This window comes from Apteryx mantelli, chromosome 22 (genome assembly GCF_036417845.1).
Source record: "Apteryx mantelli isolate bAptMan1 chromosome 22, bAptMan1.hap1, whole genome shotgun sequence".
NCBI lineage: Eukaryota > Metazoa > Chordata > Aves > Apterygiformes > Apterygidae > Apteryx > Apteryx mantelli.
The window spans coordinates 15,407,967-15,429,228 of NC_089999.1; the positions used below are offsets into that span (position 1 = coordinate 15,407,967).

The window sequence follows — 21,262 nt, forward strand, 5'->3', positions numbered from 1 at the left end:
CTTGACACTCTGCTCTCCTGATTTTCCTCCTCCTCATGAAATTTGATGCAAAAAGAACCAAAGTTTGTGTTCTGATGTTTCTGAAACTTAACAGTATATAATATTTTTATGAAAGCTGAATAGATAATCAAACTGAAACATTTTGATGTCATTAAAAAATGTTTCAACTGGACATTTTCCCATTGAGAATTTCTTTGAGAAGAGATATTCCTTAAAAATGTTTTTGTTTTGATGAAACCATATTTTCCAATGGGAAATCCTTCTGTTAAGGAAAAAAACAACACACTCCAAATTGACAAAATGTTGGTTGGTGGCAATAGATACAGAGTGAGCTCCTGCTTCTGTTGAGCAAGCATAGATACAGTTTGTACATGCACGATTTGCACAGCTCCTGAAGATGCCTTATATTAGGTTTTCTACCTTTTCCCCCCCCTTTATTATATGCATGTAACTTACAGTAGTATTGCAGGGTTCAAGAATCCTGGTCCTGGACTAAGAACTCATTGAACTCTGCATGGTGGAAAAAGAGAATGAAAAGGTGTCTTTAGCTAGAAAAGCTCGCATTAGACAAGAAACAGCTGCAGTTGCCAGTGGTCTTGATTTAATAAAGTCTGCAAGTGTAGGTTAGAAGAAAGTAGATCTCAAAGACACTAAATTGTGATGAGAAGCTTTGAATGAAGGGAAGTGAAGAGAGGATGGTAGTGATGTATAATTCATGAAGTCATGCTGTGATCTCAAAATACCTTCCTCAAATATTTGCTGTCTTAATCCACAGCCTGTCTTTTAGTGGAGACTTCCCAAAAAGGGCAGTGCGTTTGTGGGATTGGGCATGTGTTTGTGACTTCCTTGCTGGAGTACATCAGTGTGAGCAAGGGCTATTCTTGCTCTTATTGTGGTGGCACAAATTGAATGCTCTGCCATGTCTTTACTTGTCTGTTTCTTATTCTTCCTTTTCCTTGATTGTCTTTCACTCTAGTCGCTCCGATGTGTTACAGAAAAAATGTTAGAGTTTGGCTTTTCCTGTCTCTGCTGAGAAAGGAATGAAGATTCTTATTGCCTTGTCCTTGCCTGTTGGATTTATAGTGAAGCGGCCCCTCTTTACGTAGTCTTTGTCTGCATCTATTGCTAGTAAAGGAAATCTCTGCAACTGCTCTCTGGCACTGAGCCAGCTAGCAGAGAATAGCCTGTGTCTGTATTGTTAAGTCCCATTATCCTGCAAAATCATGTGGTGATGCTTAGACTAGGTATTGGGAATACTCCCCAGCCTAGGCTAACTCCTGAGTCATACCTGGGCACCAGCAGGGGGAGTGTGAGGCCAAACTGTGCAAGGGCTGTTCCAACAGTGGAACGACCTCGACGTTTGAGTTCTGGTGCCTTGGGACTTCCCTCCCTATTTAATTTTCTAAATATAACCTCCGTGAGTAAACCACAGAGAAGGGAGAGAGAAGCAAACCTGGGCAGGCCTCCTGCTAAGATACAGGCAGAACTATGAATCAGTGTTTCCTCCCTAAGCTACTGCAGTAAAGCATTTTTATTTCATCACCTGCTCAGGGATATATTCTAAGTGATATTCCGGCACTAGGAATGTAGATACTGTATATCTGATTATTCATTGCTTTGAATTTTGAATGTGTGCTTTTCATAGGTGCAAAGGGGTATGAAATGCTCCTTATATTATATGCATTCTATTTTGTATGGGTGTCAGTGGCTGGAAAAGGTTATCATAGAGAATACTGGATTAGTAGTGGCTTTAAACCTATGGTGTGTAGGGATGCTATACTGTATTTGGGTGGTAAGAAAATGTTCACCATATGCTATTCTGCAGTCTACCTGTGAAATTTCTAAAAAATTAATACATCTCCAGTGGAAATTTTCAAGAGACCTCTCAACTAAAACCAAATAACAGCCCACTGGAGTGGAGTGAATAGGTTGCTACAGACATACTTTCCTTAGCAAGAATTTAAGAAGTTACATCCATTTTGTTGGTAAAGCTGGTGGGGTGGGGTAGGGGGTGTTTTTGTTTCTCCCTCAAGGTATTATGGTAGTTGCATATAGTATGAGCATCTCTTCTGTGGACAGTTCTCAACTTTTGAGTCCTTCACTCTTCCTTCCTGTGATGCCTATTCTGAAGGAGGTTGCTTATAATACAGAATGGTAACAGTCAGTTATTTAGTAATTGCTGTTTTATTACAATGTGCATTGGCACTGGCTGAAGACAATTGCTTCTGTTTCCTATAGGCAGTTGGTTCTTCTGTTCCCTGATGTTTCTTGCTCCATTATCTCCTGAGTCTGGTTGGACCAATCTGTTGCATCTCTGCTTTGACTACTATGTATTTGTCTTCAGCCTAACGGTATACCTGAGAACTGGATGTCAAATGGGCATTCTATTTTTGTACTGGCCACCTAAATCACTTGATTCTTAGTGAATGGATCCATGTTTAAATAGAGATTTAGATGGATTATGGATTACTGTACAATAACCAAGTGGCTGGATTGTAGTTCTAAAACTCATTAAAGATCAGCCAGCCAAGGAAAATCTGCATTATCTTCTATGTCCCTTTACAGAATATTGGCAGTACCAGTGCTGAGAGATGAGTCTGTATCAACTTGGTGCTTTTTGCTCTATTAGCATTCAGAACTGGTTGCATTTCTTTCCTAAATAACTTTTTCAGTATGTGGTCTCCCTGCTCAATGGTCTGTTTCATATTTGCATAGGAACTGCAGATTAAAGTGTGTTTAACACTGAGCATCACTGTTTCGTCTGTGGACATCCATAAAATACTGACACCTCTGCAGCAGATGCTGTATTTACAAATTTCCACTGTGCCAAATTTCAAGGGATATTACTGCTTTTAATTTCGAAAACTGCTGTTGTTTCAAACATATTCAAAGTCATGCAGTATTCTTGCCATGACTGATCTCAAGCAGAGTCTGGGTACTCTCTGAATCTCTTATGACTTCATTATGGAAAGACTATTTACTGTGCATCATTTGCATAAAACCAAGGATGTGTTCTTTAAAAAAGAAGGGGAGGGAGGAGACAACAACAGAAAACAAAAAATGCACCACTACCAAACTTCTAAAGTAGATTGCTTTTCAAAGCACTTTGAGGATTTGTAATGTATGCTCTGAGCTGACGCATTTGACTATTTTTAGCATAAATGCTGCATAATTTGGAGCACTGAGTTATACTCTCCATTATATCCAAGCTAGATTCAGTATGAGATACTAATTAAAGGAGTATATTTAACATAGCCACTAATGCATTGAGGTTTTATTTATATTTAACTATATTCAAATATATAATAGCTAAGTGCAGTATGAGGCTTGGCATAAGAACATATCATAAGCATCTTAAGCCTCTTTCTCACAAATTGAAAAGGTCTTTGGATTTTTTCCGTTTTTCTCTTACTCACAGAATGCTAGAGATAGCTTGCTTTTGTTTTTCCCTGCTTTCATAATTTATTTCCTTTAATAAGAGGCAGAATCTTTATTGTAGATGACAGATGAGTTTGGATACCTTTTCTGATGCCTGAAAGCTTCTTGAGGTTTATTACGAGGATAAAATGGTAATGCGTTTTAATATACACTATGTTGAAGAGTTTGTTACGTTAGCTCAGCAGCCAGTAATGTAATAGAGATAAAACATTGCAAGCCTTTAACAGCAGTGGTGGAGGAATTTTTTTTTTTCTGCGCAGATGTAGGATGCTTTTTATGAATGATTGCAGGTCTGATGTTCTCAGCAAGACTGCAGTCTGTTTCTTGAAGTTTTCTAACATCCCTAGAACTCAGATGCTTGTGGATGTTACAGTGAAGAGTTTTGTCAAATGGTCAGCCTAACAGAGAGCTATTGAAACAGAATGCAAAGCAGTCGTTTTTGAAATAAACAACTGTCTTGTCATCAAAATGATATAGCAAGCATCCAAAACAATGGCACATTTAATCCTCTGTATGCAGAGTGAGTTCCGTGTAAATATCACATGAGGTTGACATCAGAGGAACAGATGGTTGGTAACTACTCAGCCATGTGGTTTGACTTGATTTCAGAGATTCCCTGTTTCCAATGAAAGTGACTGAGGACATACATAAAATAGGTCGCTTCAGATATCACATTTCCCGTAGCAGTACTTAAGTTGTGACTTTTTCCGTGGTACTGTCGAGACTTGCTTGGGAGACCTGAATGGTGTCCAGTCAGGAGTCTAGTATAATTCAGTGTATTCACATGATACTTTACAGCCACTTAGAAACAATCCATCAGTTTAAGCCCTTTCAAACAGAATCTTCTTTTGTCTCTGTGTTTATAGCACTTAGTGCAGTGTCGCTTTCATCTATGACAGGTCCCTAAGCACTACCTTAATAGTACTACTTTACAGAAATAAATAAAAGTGGTCAGAGCACATGTAAATGCATGTCACTGTTAAAATTATTGTATCCCTTGAGAATCCAGTCCAATTTATATTAGCAAGTCCTGCATCAACATTTTTATACTCCATCATGTTTGAGAAATCTTGGATGATGAGGCATGAAAATTTTTGACCAAGTCAGTGGTCAGGGTTAGGTCCAAGGTTTCCAAGAAATCTGAAAAACAGCACCTACCTACAGACTTGTTTTCCACTGTTCAGTGTTTGCATGGTTGAAAATACGTAGGTGCTCTTTCAAGCACTAACAGCGAGAGAAGCTAACCCGTGAACTTGAGTATACTCATTCTTCCTTGTCAATCAGTACTCCTTTGCCTTCCTTTAAATTCAACTTATTATGAAATACCTAATGACGTAATGCAAGTTATGATTGTATTTTGTCTTGCAATAATTTGCTTGCTTGCTCAGGTGCTTGAGTATGCTGCTGCTCTGGAAGTTTCTGTAGAAATAGACTCTAAATGCAATAATATTTTGCTGCAACTGGTTAACCATATTCTGTTTTAAGTCTAGATCTTGCAAACTCGGACACTTCTGTTTATAGAACATGGTCCTTGCTTTTGACAGTAGAAATTCCTTTTCTGGAAAGTGAAACGTTTTCCCCTCTGTGTCTTAGCACTGGTCTTGTGGCTTAAGAAGCAAGGGATGATTTTCCCACGTAGAGCAAAGATTCTATTCTAAAATCTACTGAAACCTATGTTGAGAGACTTTGGATTAGGAAAAAAGAGTACATCTCAGAAAAAGGATTAGAAAAAGAAGGAAGATAGAGGCTAAATGTACATTAAGTTTATTTGCACATTCAGTAGGTGTTCGTGACTGCATAAGCATACTTGCTAGAAGAGGATATTCAGTAGATAACACCAAGTCAGTGTTGTTTTTAGTGTCGCGTGTTTCCTCCAGGTGAAAAATTTGGCAATGAGGAAGAACCTCTTGGAAGAATCCAGCTGAGACATAAAGCATATGTACAAAATGGATTGCTTGAGGCCACAAACAACTCTTGGATCTTCTCCAAATATCAAACAATGTATATTTCACACTTCATGTCATTAACCTGTTGTTCCGACCTCAGCCACATGAACCACAGGCTCCAATATTGCTGGCATTATTGAGAAAGCAGCAAAATATTGGAAAGAGTGCTGGGCTCCAACACAGCTGTTACTTCAGGCTTATTCCTTGCCTGTCTTGGGAGTGGCTCTGGTTAATGAAATCATCCTCTCTTACTGAGTGAACATATGTTTTTATGCCTTTTCTTACTCTGGAATTCACTCACAGGCTGTCTCTGCACAGAGGTGGCAGTAACCACCATAGTCTCTCTTAGCAGCAAACATTTCTTTCCTTAGTGATATTTTCCTTGACATTAATGTTTTAAACAGAAGTGCACTAACACATTCAGGATGATAGAGAAAGGAGAAGGAAACACACGCTCTTGTGCCTGATTCATCTCTTCTACAAGTGTAGATGAGGAGTAACTACTGAACTCCAGTGGTGGGGAGAAGAGAATCAGACCTGCTTGATTTCTTTTTAGCACAGAGAAGTTTTTGTTGGTTTTGTCTGGGGCTTCGCCTACGTGATGGTTGCTTTTATAGTCTTGTTGTTGCAGTAAAGCTTAGTGCCCCAGGTTAAGACTTCTTCGTAGAGCAGAAAATCCTGTGGGAGAGGAGGTGAGGAGGTTTCTCTGACCGTGTTTTGGACCATAAGATGGTTGGCCCTGGTCAGTGGGAAGGGTGATGCCTGCTGTCCAGGGGACAGGATTAGAGAGGAGGGATTGGGGATATGCCAGCTGTGACTGGCATATAGGAAAAAGAGGTGGCAGGTGCAGACCAGGCTGGTGACTGTTCATGTCAAGGGGAAAATACACCAAAGAAACCAGGAAAGGAGAAGTGTGCGTGTCCAAGGTGCTGCTGTGGAAAGAAAGAGAACTGGTGGTAGAAGAGGAGGTGAGGCATCAAAGGGTGTTCGAAGGCTCACCCTTGCCCATTTGGGCCAGTTGGTAATGCAGGGCTCAGTAGTGTGTCTTAGGTGTCCCATAATGCAGTGCCTGGAGGACTCAGCTGTCTGGAAGAAGAGCACTAGAGTGGAAGAGTGAATGCTGACAGCCCAAATAAAGTTCCCACCTACTCCCTTCTTTCTGTTTGTTTGTGATTACCTCTACTTGCAGCACAGAGTATTCAGCCAGACTGAAAATAGCCAAGCTGGATGTTTGAATGACCGGTGGAGTCATTCCCAGTACTAAAATAAGACTGGCATTGCCTCGGTATGTTCTTGCATGAAGCTGCTTGCAAAGTACGCCTTTGGGTTTGACAAAAGGAGAGACAATTCCTTGCTCTTGCATTTCTGCAGCTTCATGCCTGCAACTTTCACAGCCAGAACTCCAGGATGCAGTTGTGGAACAAACTTGTGGTAAACATCCTATTTAGCAAACTGTGTGGGGAGAAATGTATTTACAGTTACTGTGATGTTTCATCTAGGGTGAGCAAGATGACTGATCAAGCAGTAACAGAAGATCTGGTGTTTGGTTTGAGTGTATCCTCAAATGGGCAGGCATAGTGTGTGGCTAGGTAGGGCAACCCTCTGTTTACCTTGGCACAGGTTTTGGATTATGCTGTGTCTGTGTGCTGAGTATCTGAGTCTAGAGGGACTCCACTGAGACTTTCCATCTGAACACACACAGGCAGTTTTCCTTCCTTTCTTGCAAATAGTGACTTAAAGGAATGGTGTTTTTCATGACAAAGTCTCTCCATCTGGTAAATGTTCCGGGTTGTTTAACATGGTCTGCTCCCATCTATTCTCATTGCTTTCAGTTTCTTGTCTGTCATATAAATCAGAAAGACACTGTGTATGCAACCTGTGTGAGTTTATAATGCATGACTGATCTCCTGTGACATTCGTCTTCACCTTTACTGCTAAAGGCAGATAAGGGTAAGGCCCATTCTTGTTCCAACTAAGTGACTTGTGAGCCATCTCTTCCCTCTTCAGGGAGACAAATGTCACTGAGTGGATCAGCTGTTATGCTTTTGATGGATTGATTTGATGAACATACATTGATTTTCACCTCAGACTAGAGTTCCCAAATTACAAAGGTAAATTACAGTATTAGCCAAACCAGAGAATAGTAATTGTGAGTGACAAGAAGAGGAAGAAGAAAAAAAGAAAGGCAAGCCAAAACATAGTTGCATTTAGGAGGCAGAGGGGTGAACGCTCGTAAGCAGTGTTTGGTGTAAGTTGGGTTGTCCAAATGGTGAATTCAGTCTGTTTAATCTTTGGTTTTAAGAAAGCCCTAAGTACCTGGATAAGCATGACTGACCTTATGTGTATCCCAAAAATTTAGTATGCAATTTATGTCTCATAAGTGTTTAAATGTAGGTATAAAGTTGAGCACACGCTTCAGTGCTTTTCTGAATTGAGTCTCTTATTCCTCCATGATTTGAGTTGGGTTGTAAATCGGAAGGCCCACCTCTTTGCACAGCAAAGTGTCAAGGAAGAGCATTGTCAGAATCTGATTACTCAGCTGTAGCAAACAGACAAACTGTAAACATCAAAACACTGTTGTGTAACAGATGATACCCAAATGAGAGGGGCTAGCACAAGTGTTATGACATGTGTGGTTCCCCCTCTGCTTTCTCCTTTCACCTCTGCTATGGTCAGGAACTGACCTGAGGAAGACATGAGGAGGGACCAACACTGTGTCTTGACCTGCATCTAGCCAGGTGCTTTCTGCTTTCCAGATAGGCTTTTATTCCCGTGTTCCTCCTTCCCCTGAGTTCACTGCCTGGGTTGAATATTCCCTCATCTCCCGTCTCCATGATGCATTCTCAGTTACCACTGCCAGCAGGTGCCACTGTCCCATCGATCACTTGTGCCCTGGGAGCCAGTGGTACTCCCACCCACCCTGGAAGACCAGATACCTCTTGCAAGCCTAATTGTTTTCTGCCTTTTATCAGGGAGCTGTTTAGGTTCTAGCACTGGTGAAGAGCAGGAAGCTTTATCTGTCAGACTTTTACACTTAATGGTTTCACCTGTTTCCTTGTTATTTCCCTCTCTGTCTCCGTCTTTGTGCAAATACGATGTTTCCAAACTGGTGCTTGGAAGACTCTCCTGCAGTGTCCTGTAATGCACTAAAATAACAAGGCTTTGTGCTCCTCTCAGCCTCAGCACTGATATTTTGCCAGTTTGTGTCAGCTCCAGTGCTAATACATAGCCTGTCTCCTGTGATAAAGAGCCTCCTCTCTTCCATATGCTCTTTCCCTTTGTGTTGTGTTTATGAAAACAATAGAGGTGTCTGTGGCCACAACCTTTACAACAAAATTAATTTAAAAATATTGAACGCATGTTTCTAAGCCAGGTAACTGTGATTAATTGGCCAGATAAGAATTGCTTCAATTCAGTGTGATCCATATTCCTTTACTGATAAAAATAATATTATCAGCTACTCATTTTTCCATTGAGTCTGCTTCATATAGTTCTCTTGTGAATATCATTTGCATTTTACTTTTATTATATAAACCATTTCAGATTTTTTTTTTCCATTTCAACCATTCACTTTATAATTTTTTTTCTCCTGTGTTTCTCCCCTTGTGAGATTTTATTTGCCAGTTTTATAGCAAATGAGGTGGTCTTATGCAGAGTTATAAGGTTTGGTTTTAATTTTTTGAGAATTAGTATTCACAGCTGTATTTGTGCTGTGCATCTGGATGACCTAATCAGCTGGCAGACTGAAGCTGTGTTAACTGGTAAATTGATGCAGCTTGGCAGATCAACTGAGCTCCAGGACATAGAAGCTGTTGTCTGTCTTTGGATGAAAAATACAAAATCGTTTGAGCCCTTTAGCAATAGCCAAATATGAAAATGTCCTGTGAAGCTCAGGACATGAATGCAGACTGGCTTCCATACTTGAGCTTTGCAGGTCATCTCTTTCATTAGCCTGGTGATAGTCTCAAAGATGCAGCTTTTGGCAGAGACATAGGCTTTAATCCCATTTCAAGCAGTTCACTTTTATTATTGTGGAGCCCATAAAGAAAGAGAATGCAAAATATTGTTGAAGTATATTAAAGTTGCTAGTCTGCAGCTTTGGATGAACTTGAGCTGAATTGTTCAAAGTACTTTGACCTTCCTTTAGTCTCTACAGAAAGGTCAACTAACTTACTTTAAGAAAAACTGGCACACAGTAATGTGACTTGTACCTTTGGATCTCTGTGAATCGTTTTCCCCATTCATCTGTAAAAATCAGCTAAGGCTTGATTGATATATTTACTGAGAAACTGCAATGCAGAATGCACATCTTAAGTAAAATAAAACTAGTATCCTGACAAATTTAAGCTTGCTTTTTTAGTCCACCTCCTTTTCCCAGAATGTTAGCAGGCAAACGTTTGCATGTGATTTCAGAACATGCATGGTTTTATATAGTCTTTTTGAAAGAATAATTATTGATCCGAATTTTATCTCATGAGGAAGTGTGTAGTGTGAGGAAGCCTTTACAAAAACATTGGGAAAAATGTTTTTATATGTTTTTGAATAATTCCTTTGTCAACTATTTGCGTTCTAGGAAACAATATTCCACTGTGATGGTTGGATCCCATTCCTTGTGTTTTAAGTTGATATATGAAAAAGAAAAGCTGAAAGAGAATAATCTGTTTGCTGGTTGAAGTGATATCTATTTGTGTGTGTGAAGAAAATAAGGTGGGCAAGTTGCAACAAGTATGTTGAATTGCAGAAATGACTTCTAATATGGTCTCAGTCACACAAAGCAGGAAATGCGTCATTTTAAGCAGTTGGCTTTTTTTGTGAGAAAGTGATCCTTACTGTACTCGCTCATTATGAACTGCAATAGCCCAAGCCATTTCTGTTAATAAGTAATTGTTCATTCTCTAATGCTGTGTGCTGCCTTTTGCATTTTTCCTGATAATAGCATGTTCTTCTTTAGCCTAAATCCCTACAGCTATGATGAGAGCTGTCTCAGCAGTAGTGAAGACCACATCCCACTGGCTGCCTTGCCCTTGCTGGCCATTTCGTCCCCTCAGTACCAGGATGCAGTTGCCATGGTGATTAGCAGAGCCAACCAAGTTTATAATGAATTTCTCAAATCTCCAGATGGGGCTGGTTTTAATGGACAGGTAGGACTATTTTTTCTTACATCAAAGTATAATTCCTTGAGGGAAAGCTGTTTTTTGTTAGGCCATTTCTGATTTTTGTGTCAAAGCTTTTGGGTTATGGGCACAGGAACAATGCTGCAAATATGATGAAGGAATGTTAGCATGGGATTACCTATATAAAATGCCTTCTCAGTGCCCAGCATGAACAAGACACTTCTGGAATCCTGTCAGTATCTAACCTGGGCTTACTCAGTTGGTAGAAGATGCTATTCCTTCTCCCACAAGCAGTTTTATCCCTAAGCTCTTAGTAATTATTACTATGATTTCTGGTAATGCATAGGAGCCTGAGTTGTGCAGTAGGAGTGTGTTATGTAAAGCAGTGAACAAAGCAGCCAGCCCAGGACAACTGAAAATCTGTGTTACTGACTTCCTCACAAACCCACTATAGCTGATAGAATAGGGTGGGACATCAGCATATCTCTGGCTAAAGGCACAAGGAATCCAGCATTTAAGTATTGCTTTTTCTTTTCTGCCTCCATGACAGCAGTAGTAAAACAATTGGGAGCACTGAGTCTCAGAAGACAAATATTCAGTTCCCAGCTGCATTGCAGATGTTTTGTGTGACTTTAGGAAAGTCATTTAATTTCTTCAGTCTGACCCGTTCCCCAGTGAAGTCACCTGCAGACTTTTGGCTGACATAGGTCACAGTTATTGCTCCTGCTTCTCCATCACTAGACTAGAAATAAGTAGTACTTCCCTGCTTCACATAGAGTAAATGTCATACTGCTACCCAGTGTGAGTTACTGAAATTATTTTGTGAGGGAGCCCTCTAAATAGCTAGAAAATTATGGTTCCTTAAAGTACAGTGACCCCCAGACAGGGGGGGGGAGACATCTAATATGAGAGTACAGTGTAATCTTTGAAGGAAAGCATGAACCTTATTACACAAACAATCTTTTCATAGCAGTAATAAGATTATGATGTGGTATATCAGCATTTTTTAGACTGAAATTTGAGTTGAAGCTAGTTTTAATATCCACAGTAAACTGTTCTTGCTTGGAGCATAAAAATAACCCACCTGCAGTGGCAGAACATTATGAAAGGTGAGATTATGCAAAGAAGAATTATACCAATGACAGAGATAATTGTGAAAACAGATCTCTCAGCAAAAATTTAATGTCACAGGGTTTTTTTTCTTTCAAAAAGCTACAAAGAAATCTCCTTGGTGGTTTGGGAGGGGGGTTGGTTTGGTTTGTTTTTTTCCCCAAATCTGTATTAAAAATCTGTATTAATATTTCATATGGAAGAGTCTATATGACCCCTGTATGCTCCACAGTGTTCTTATCATCAAATACCAGCATTGTTAGCAGTTGGAAAAGTGACCTCTCTGCACTGTCTGCAGTACTTTGCTTTGGTCCTTAGATAGAAATACCAACTCTACATCTGAATAGTCCTGTACTTCTAAATTGCATGCCATATAACCTGACCCCCACCCTGTGTGTCTCTTTCCTCTCTTGTATTTTGGTCTGTTCTGTCCATTTATATTGCAAGTTCATCAGAGCAGAGATGGCCTTTTGGGCTTTATATAACATCTGGAACAAGTTAACCCCATTACCTTCATGCCAATAATAATGAGGATTAGAAATGGAATGGTAAGTTCAAGAAGATACCGTTAATCCACCACAAAATGTGCAGATAATTTTGTTCAGGTCACTGGTATCAATATGATTCTCAGGTCTTTGTTGACTTCATTGCGTGGTATAGGAATCTGAAGATCAAAAGGGTAAATCAGTATGTTGGTCAATTGCATTTGACTTTGGAGTCAGAGTTGTCTTAGGGCAGATGTTATCTTCACATATTTTGGGCTTTTTATGTTTTCATCTGGAGAAAATTCACTTTTAACAGCTGTTAACTCTCAGTTAAGAGAGTCTGGTATGTGGGGATGGACTGAGAGGTTTGTTTTTTTTTTCTACCTGCATGGCTAAGTGCTTGCTTTTCCTAACACTGCTCGCTTTGAGGAGACTGTGCACAACATCCTGCTATCCAGAACATGTAGCTGTGTTGTAGCCAAGCTGAGTTGAGGCTAGAAGCAAGGTAAGGCTTGTAGGGAGAGGTAGTGTCACCTGTTAAACTAATTGATGGACTTGGGAAGAACTGACCAGACATTCACTTTGAGAATAGGAGAGAAAAGTGTTGCTAGAACCTGTGGAACAGAGGGGATTGTTATCGAGGAGAGAGGTGATGACAGCTATTACTCCTTCTGAGACAGGGGCAGGGGGACAGGGATGGGATGAACATCCTGTGGGATGGGGAGATGTTCAGTGTAATTGGCTTGTGAGGCAGATTCCAGTGTGACATAAAATTACTCCTTCTGTTGAATTCCCAATTTTAGTACCCTATAGACTTATATATTTTAATTTCCTGGCCTATATTTTGAAGGTAGCTTGTATGGTTATATTAAGTGTGAGTGAATCTCTCCACTTAATACATCATTTAAAAGTTCTGCTCCCTTGTCTTGACCAGGGAATAACAACCTGTTCTTAATTTGTTGAGTTCCTATTCCTTCTGTGACTCTGAAGGAAATGTTAAGTAGTTTGAAATCTTTCTGAGACGGATTCTCCAGTGACCTGGACTTTTTAAGCTGGAATCGGACTGCAGGTAGCCAGCAAGAATTCTGACTGGTTTGGAGGAATGCCCAGCTGGTCAAAACAGCCCATTGGGTGCAGATATCCTAGAGTGTATGTCTGGGGATAAGAGGAAAGGGGAGAAAGTGCAAACACATCTTTTCAGCTGCAATAGGAACCAGCAGAAATGTTATACTAAGGGTGTAAATTAAGGTGGCTTTCAGTTGTCCTAACTCCTCTGCAAGGCTTGGTGTTTTTTGTTTTTTTTTAAAGCACTTGCTGTCTCCCACCAAAAAGAGAAATCTCTTATTTCCTCAGGTGTGTCTCATTGGTGACTGCATAGGAGGAATTTTGGGTTTTGATGCCATCTGCTATAATGCTAATACAGCTAACGAGAGTCAGAACAGCAGCCGGAGAGGAAGCATCAGCAGCATTCAGGTAAAGAGAAAAAAAACCCACTCAGCTGAGACCCTAGGCATTAATTCCTTGAAGGAAATCAGGTCCATATAAACCAGAGATATTTAGGAATTTGGTAAATAGCAATGATAGCACAGGATTTTGCTCATATTTCAAAAAAATGCTGTCTGAAAATGAAGTCTGCAGCTTCAGTTTTATGGTACACAGAAATCACTGGTTAAGTCACTTTATTGGTAAATCCTTAAAGCAGGGCCACAGAGTGCCTTTTATTTATTTATCCCTGATGGTGGATGTAAAGGCACCCTCTCTCAGTAGTCTCAGGCTGCTATTTTTTGCTGAAAACTTTTTTTTTTTTTTTAATTGGTCTCCATTGTGTCTGGAATTCCTTATGCTCCTTCCTATCACACAGAATCACGCACACAAAATGGTTGAGGTTGGAAGGGACCTCAGGAGATCATCTAGTCCAACCCCCCTGCTCAAGCAGGGTCACCTAGAGCACAGTACAGATCCACTGTACAGGATCAGGTTCAGGCGGGTTTTGAATATCTCCAGAGAAGGAGACTCCACAACCTCTCTGGGCAACCTGTTCCAGTGCTCTGTCACCCTCACAGTGAAGATGTGTTTTCTCATGTTCAGGTGGAACTTCCTGTGTTTCAGTTTGTGCCCGTTGCCTTGCGTCCTGTCGCTGGGCACCACTGAAAAGAGTCTGACTCCATCCTCTTGACACCCTCCCTTCAGATATTTGTACACATTAATAAGATCCCCTCTCAGTCTTCTCTTCTCCAGGCTGAACAGGCCCAGCTCTCTCAGCCTATCAGTAATCTAGAGTTAGGATGTACTCATGAGTAAATTTTAGTGGCTGGTGGAAGGATGCCTCATTTATGATGAGGAATGCCGGTCACCTGAGCATGTGTGAATGGATCCCTGAGCATAACACAGAGTCTCTAAATGAATTCTGCAGTTAGAGAGAAGGGAGGATGAGTTCTAACTGTGATCCAGAAAAGGATTTATGATAGTGGAAGCATATATATTTTTTTTAAGTAATGCTAGCATTTAAGCTGCATTATTGTACGTACCATTTAAGAAAAAAAATTGGAGTTCAACTAATCTGGTGTACTTCAGACTCAAGCAGGGGTTGAGAGGTGATTTGTTGTATTTGAGTGGTCATTGGACAAGGCACCCAGGCTCCATTCTTCAATGGTCTTGTGACCTTGGCTAAATTGTTTCAACTTTTGACTGTTTAGTTCCCTCTCTTCTCAAAAATGGGCTCAGTGATACCAACTTCTTTGGTTCATTTTGAGAACTATGTATGAAAGGACAGCATGTAAACATGGTAATACTCTCAAGCAAAGAGACATCCTCTTAATATTTCTAGGGGGAGAATTATCCTCCATTAATAACATAGCTCTGAATTCTCAACAGCCAACCTTTAACAGTACCAGTACTGAGGACAGCACATTGCATTCTCTGAACAGTTCATAGCTAGAGCTTTCTAGTTCTAAAGCACCAGAAGCTTTTTTTGACAAGAGTGGGTCTGTTAATTTGTCCAGACAATGTAAATAATGAATTAGAATGGTACATTCTACTACTGCTACAAATGAATGAATATCTGTTGGTTTGTGTGATGCAGTCCATTCTGTCTTCTAGTTTCCATTATTCACTGAATAATCAAGTGAGGATTATCCATAATGGGTAGAGAATTCTATGGTATATGTAGAAATGTGTATGATTGCTGTGATTATGTTGATTTGTTATGTGTACATGCCTGTATAGTATTTGAGAATTTACCTATATGTTCAGTAAAAGAATCTGCAGTATAGCAAATGTCACTCTGCTCAAACCAGACCAGTAACTTCTGCCCTTTGAAGAGCAGTGACATTTGTAAATATTGAAATGCTTAACAAAGAAAGCCAGTGTTGTCATCACAATATCACACCTTGGGTAAGAAAGCTGAGGGTTTGCTTCATGTGGATGAAGGATGCATAAAGCATATCAGTGGGTGGCTGCTTCAGATCCTGGTGTTTGTACCATTTTACTGCAGATGAATTTTAATTGTGGCATTTGCAGGATCTGAGAGAGCTTCTAGCACCAGAAAACAGACTTTTTAGTTGTTTAAAATGCAGTGAATAGTCTCAGTACTGATCACCTCAGCTGCCTTCTAATGTGGTGTCTGATGTTCAGTATATTTTTGAGAACTGTTTCACACTCCGTGATCTGGCTAATATAAATGCTGAATTGGCTCAGTCTTTTATAGTATGCAAGAAAAAACCCTGTCATGAAAACAAACCTAAATGTTGAAAGCAGTGAGATTAAAATCTGACCACATTTTTCCACGTTGAATAGATTTGAATATGGGATTTTTTGTACAACACTTAAAAAGGGTGGTATTATAATAATATAAATTTGAACTCTTTCTCTTCTCTATGATCTCACAGCATGCAGACATTTTGACATACTCTTAGCATCTGATGCAGTTTTCACCATTCAGATGCAGAGAAGGCCCAGGTGGCTTAGAGAGGTTTAATTTCTCGGTAAGAGCTCCTCTCACCCAGTTTTTTTCTGTCTCTGTGACACAAATGATTGTCAGACTTTTGCCGTTGAATGGCTGTTCAGTAACATATGTGAAGATAATTTTGTTCCAGTTCAATCCCCAATGGGCAGATTATTCATATGATAGAAGCCAACTCCAGAGCTGGCACTAACAAGCTCCCTGGTTCCCCTTTCTCAGCAGCAGGACTAATTATTCACCTGGCACAGAAGCCAGGTGGTCCTCTTGGCTGCTGAGGCCTGTAGGCAGGGCACTGTGGGAAGACTCATACCATAGCTCATGTCTGTAGTCTCATTCTCCAGCAGCTCATCTGCATAATTCTAGTGAACAAATTTGGCTCTTCTGCACTCTTGAAATGAAATCTCACCCCAGGTGCACAGGACTACTAATGTGTTCCAGTGCTGAGTGAGGTTATGAGAAATGCTTGGCCTGTGAACTTGTTCTCTCCCTAGCTCCAGAGAAGTAGATTCAGTTACTAATTTTTCATAGTCTGTCTGCATTACCTTGGCCAAGTCTCTTGATCTACCATGCTTCAGCCCTATGTAAACTTTGCACTCTTTCTCACAACCTCCATCTTATCTATTTAGATTTTATACTCTTTTCAAGTTGTTTGTAGGCACTGAGCATGATAAAGTCTATTTTCACTTGGGACGTTCACTGTAATAAATTGTAAAGAGTGTTCCAAAGGCATGTCAATGGTGTAATGCAGTGGCATAATGCAGTGTCCAAGAACAGAGGTTCAGGGAGCAGTAGGGGAGAAAATACAAAATAGGGTGGGGAGAGCATCATATACAACAGAGAAAAAGAAAAATTAGGAATCCTGCTCTCTGGTAAAATGACTAGCCAGTTTCCCAGTGACCTTCCCTGGAGAAGTCCCACAGAGCTTTAGTCCCTTTTCCTTTTTAAAATTGCTGATTTCTTACCTCATTGAAATGTCTATGAAATGTATGTTTTGTAAGACCTGTTTTACCTATAGAAAATCAGGTTTAAAATGAATTGAATCTTACTGAAGGAAATGAAGGCTCCCTTCTGCAGAGCAATAATAGCATGCTATATCCTATTAACTGGTTTTAGCTGAATGTTTTTCTTCCAGATTAAAAAAACAACTAACATTCTACTGTGTCTCTGACAGAAACATCATGCCCTGTAAATAAATATCTGCAATTGAAATGCTAGATTAACCTTAATAGTAGCAGTGAGGAAGAAGGAACTTAATGCTTTTCCCACATGATATTGTTCTGAGACTGTCAAACCCATGCAAAATTTGACCTGTCTGAGATTGTCTTGTGCCATAAGAGAAGATCAAGCCCTCTGCAAGGTGTTCTTTCTGGTGAGGCTTAGAGGACAAAGGTGAATTGCTGCCAGCTTTCAGTGATGAAGGTAATAGCTTTCATTACTAAGCAGTCCTATTAGCTAGCTCTGTGGTGACACAAGTTAGTTTTTAAATACTGTGGAGAAATATGTGTGTGACTACAAGAAAAGCATTTGGTGTTATGTTACTGCCAACTCCATGCCTTTCAAACAGTCAGCCCTCTTCCCTAGACCATCAGGAAAATAAGAGGCAGAAAACAAAATATTTAATCATATTGAGTTCTTTGCATCAACTTTCTTGCTCTGGCACCTGCAAGGGTTCCTATTTTTCATACTCCATTGACATGAACTTCCTTATTAAAAAGTAAAGGGAGCTGAGGTGCTGATACCTGCCATGTCATTCACACAGAGAGTCTTAATTGTCTAGGGAAGTTCTGAGACTTGACAACCCTGATATGGTTCTCAGAAATCACTGATGGTATGGTGTTTGAGTGCTTTACCTGCAGCCCATTTAAATCAATGGATTTATCAGTGGATTTCATAGGCTCTGAATTGGTCTCAAAAAGTTCACTTTCAGCTATGTGTATGTGAGCGTCCTCACCTCCTACCTCCATTTTCTGTGCTACCCTGAACATTCTTATGCACGCTAATAAATTTATTCATAGAAAGAACAGTTGGCAAGCTGGAATTTTAGGCAAAGATTGCAGAATATTTGTAACATGCAAGTTTCAATTTAAAATCATAAATATATTGTATTTTCGTGGCATTGTTGTTTGGGAACAACCTAGAGAACAGAACTCTTCACTGAATCTGTGGGGTAAATACCTTTGCCTGTTGAATCAGTTTGAAATAATCATGAAACATGAACAGATTAAGAAAAGGTGTTCATTTACATTGCTGAGAATGTATCTGTACAAAGTCCCTATATAAGAAACTCTGTCAAGAACAGTGATAGAATTGTGGCTTTAGAAGATCTCTGGTGTTCTGGAGGATAGATACTGTTTTTAAAACAAAACAAAAAATACATGTTATAACAACAAAGAGTTCCACTGAAGATTGTAAACTGCAGGGCAGATCAAGATATATAGAGTCAATGTCAGACTTAAAAACATTACTGGTTGCATAAAAAAGTACAAGTAAAACCTGTAGTCATTTTTGGCTTGAACTGAAGGGAAGCACATATTTAACAAGACAATCCTTTTTTGATCATACATCACTTTATCACACAAAGCAGCAGGCAGACAGTTCCCTGTTCCCAACACACACTACAAGAGCCCTCAACTCCTACCTGACCCTGTAAAATTTGTAGTGGTCTGCAGTAGCAATTACAAGACCATGTTGTAATTGTCATTTTGTGCATTCAGATAAGACCCATCTGATTATCTTATGATATTTACAGTTCTCTGAGAATGATGAAGTCAAGAGGGATGAGGCCTTTGTGTTACTCTTCCCTCAAAAATTTCTGATCCTCCTCCCAGCTGTTAGGCTATACATCTGAGAGGGAAAGCGAGTCTTCATCTCTTTCTGCATGTGCTTCTGCAGAGAGGAAGTCTGACCCCTTCCACTCTTTCCTGCCAAATGTATAAATGCAGCTATTTCATGGTAAGCTCTGTTGTATTTTGATCCCTTTCTAAACCTTCATTTTGCTCTGTTCATTCTCTGAAGGATAATCCCCTCTTAGCAGAAGACTCCAGTCTGAATGGCAGCAAACGCCTCAGCAAAAGCAATATTGACATCTCGGGAATCATGGAGGATGAGGAGCCAAGGCAGCCACTACCACGGAAACAAAGTGACTCATCCACCTATGACTGTGATACTATAACCCAACATCATGCTTTCCTTTCTAGGTAACTAATGTTTGATGACTAAGTAAAAGAAATGGGCTTGCCATTGAATGCAGCCTGTCAGTGCCAGAGTAATGGAGTTGTTTGTATCCTTCGTGGAGTGTTTCTGGAAGCTTGCTCGAAGTCCCTGCATATTCCTAAAAGAAAAGCATAGATATAGATTCACAGATCATGGGTCTAGTTGAGACCCAATCATCTGTGGCGAGTTTTTTATTCTTTTTTTTATTCAGCTATGAGAGTTCTGAATGTGCAAAACTGTAATGCAGGTAGTTCCATTTCTTCAGTGCAGCTCACACAAATCAAGATGGATGAATGCTGTATAATTTTGAATTTCTGTTGCTTTTTTTCTTTCTAAAGACCCCTCTGACTTCACTTACAGGCTTTCCATTAGTCTCCAAAGAATGAGATAATTGCTTTATGTGCTCTCATTGGTCTGCAAGCTCTTCAGTCTGGTATTAAAATAAAGCAGAAAGCTGCATAAACATTCAGCTTAAATGGCAAGGTGTGTGTGTGTGTGGGGGGGGAGTTAACTTAATTAGCTTTCCTGAATCCTAAGAAACCTTTTAAACACAGATACGATGCAAAGATCACCATTCCCTTTGTTTTATTGTTTCTGCAGCTTCTTAGCTATTTGACTGCTTTTTACTTATCTGAATTCTTTGTGCTTTTTCTTTCCATCTTCTCATTTCTTTATTTCATTGGGAGTGATGCAGAGGGAGAAAAGTTTTATTGAGTTCCAACTTTCAGTTCTGCGACAGCTCAAGTATAGTGCAGACTTACCACTGTGCTGTAATTCAATCTGGCTGTTTTGTTAGTGGCAGTTTAAGGTAATTTTATTTTCTTGCTTTGGCTGCAGTCTGTATGTGCTTTGCTTTGCTTTTGTTGGTTTTTCTGCTTTTATTTCTGCACCATGGTTTTGTTTTGTTTCTTTCTGTATATCAGCATGTGCTAAAGTGTGAAGATTTTTTTGGTCTGTCACTTTTAGCTCTCTCTGTAGGAGTAGTACTGTGCAATGTTTAAAGCATAGAAAGCGCATTCTTGGCTTGTGTAAAGCACTTCATGCTTGAGATATAATAGGATAATTAATAGATGAAACAGTCTTCTTCGAAGTATTATGTTTTCATTTTCTGGTATCTGTGATTTTAAACTGAAAGTTTTACACACAGCTTTGCTTAAGCAAGCAGATGGAAAAGCATTACCTTCCATTCACATTTCTAACCCATAAAAATGTAGGCTTTTGCTAAGTTATTGAGGAATAGCTGGAAATACATAGACTAAAGAAGGCAGAAAAATTCCTTGGTAAGTTAAACAGGAAAAAAATCAACTCAAACCAAGACATTCCCTGCCCCACACAGTAAATACAGAGACATTCAAAGCCTTCTGTTTTCTGCGTGAGAAATTTATGTGAGATCATTAGATATCTTTTCCTATGAGCTTACTTAGTGTAATTTAGAGGTGGTGTCTCAGTTTGAGTAATGAGGTGACAAAGATCCCTCTTTCACACAAATGTCCCAGTTCAGCATACTGCTGTTGCATTTCATTGCATTAACTTGTGCTTTTTTGCTGAGTGCTTTTGGCACAGAGAGCTAACGTCACTGCCAAACAGATGATGAATTTGATTCCCACATTTCTTCGTTTCTACCCTGAAGGGGCCCTGACCTTGGTCCCTGGAAGTTTGGTTAAAAGCATCACGTTATAAATTGTGATAAATTAGGACACTAGTGAGCTCAAATGATTGAAAGAAGGGCCTGGTCTTTTGGCTGATTCAGGACCAGTCTACAGGATTTCTGGCCATTGATGGAGGATGTCACATGTGGGTAACTCATGGGAGCTTCAATTACCGTTCTATTTAAAGTCAGTATGGTCAGCATCTCTCACAATCAGCTCCTGCATACTCTGAAGACATGTTCTCCTCTGTCTCATGGCTGAACAAGATGTGGGTATGCTAATGTACTGAATTTGAATGTAATTTCATCTTTAACAGGACTAAATGAGAGGCAAGTCTTTTCTCTGT

At 39.8% G+C, this 21,262-nt stretch overlaps 1 protein-coding gene across 4 annotated transcripts in view; it reads left to right on the forward strand.

The window, feature by feature from the left end:
- The window catches only part of PITPNM3 (PITPNM family member 3), a 148,923-nt gene that overhangs the window by 95,924 nt on the left and 31,737 nt on the right, over window positions 1–21,262 (forward strand). For all 4 annotated transcript variants that reach the window (XM_067309434.1, XM_067309435.1, XM_067309436.1 and 1 more), the window contains 3 exons: window positions 10,336–10,525; window positions 13,447–13,566; window positions 19,070–19,251. In XM_067309434.1, the coding sequence (XP_067165535.1) occupies window positions 10,336–10,525; window positions 13,447–13,566; window positions 19,070–19,251 (492 nt within the window). The remainder of the gene's footprint in view (window positions 1–10,335; window positions 10,526–13,446; window positions 13,567–19,069; window positions 19,252–21,262) is intronic.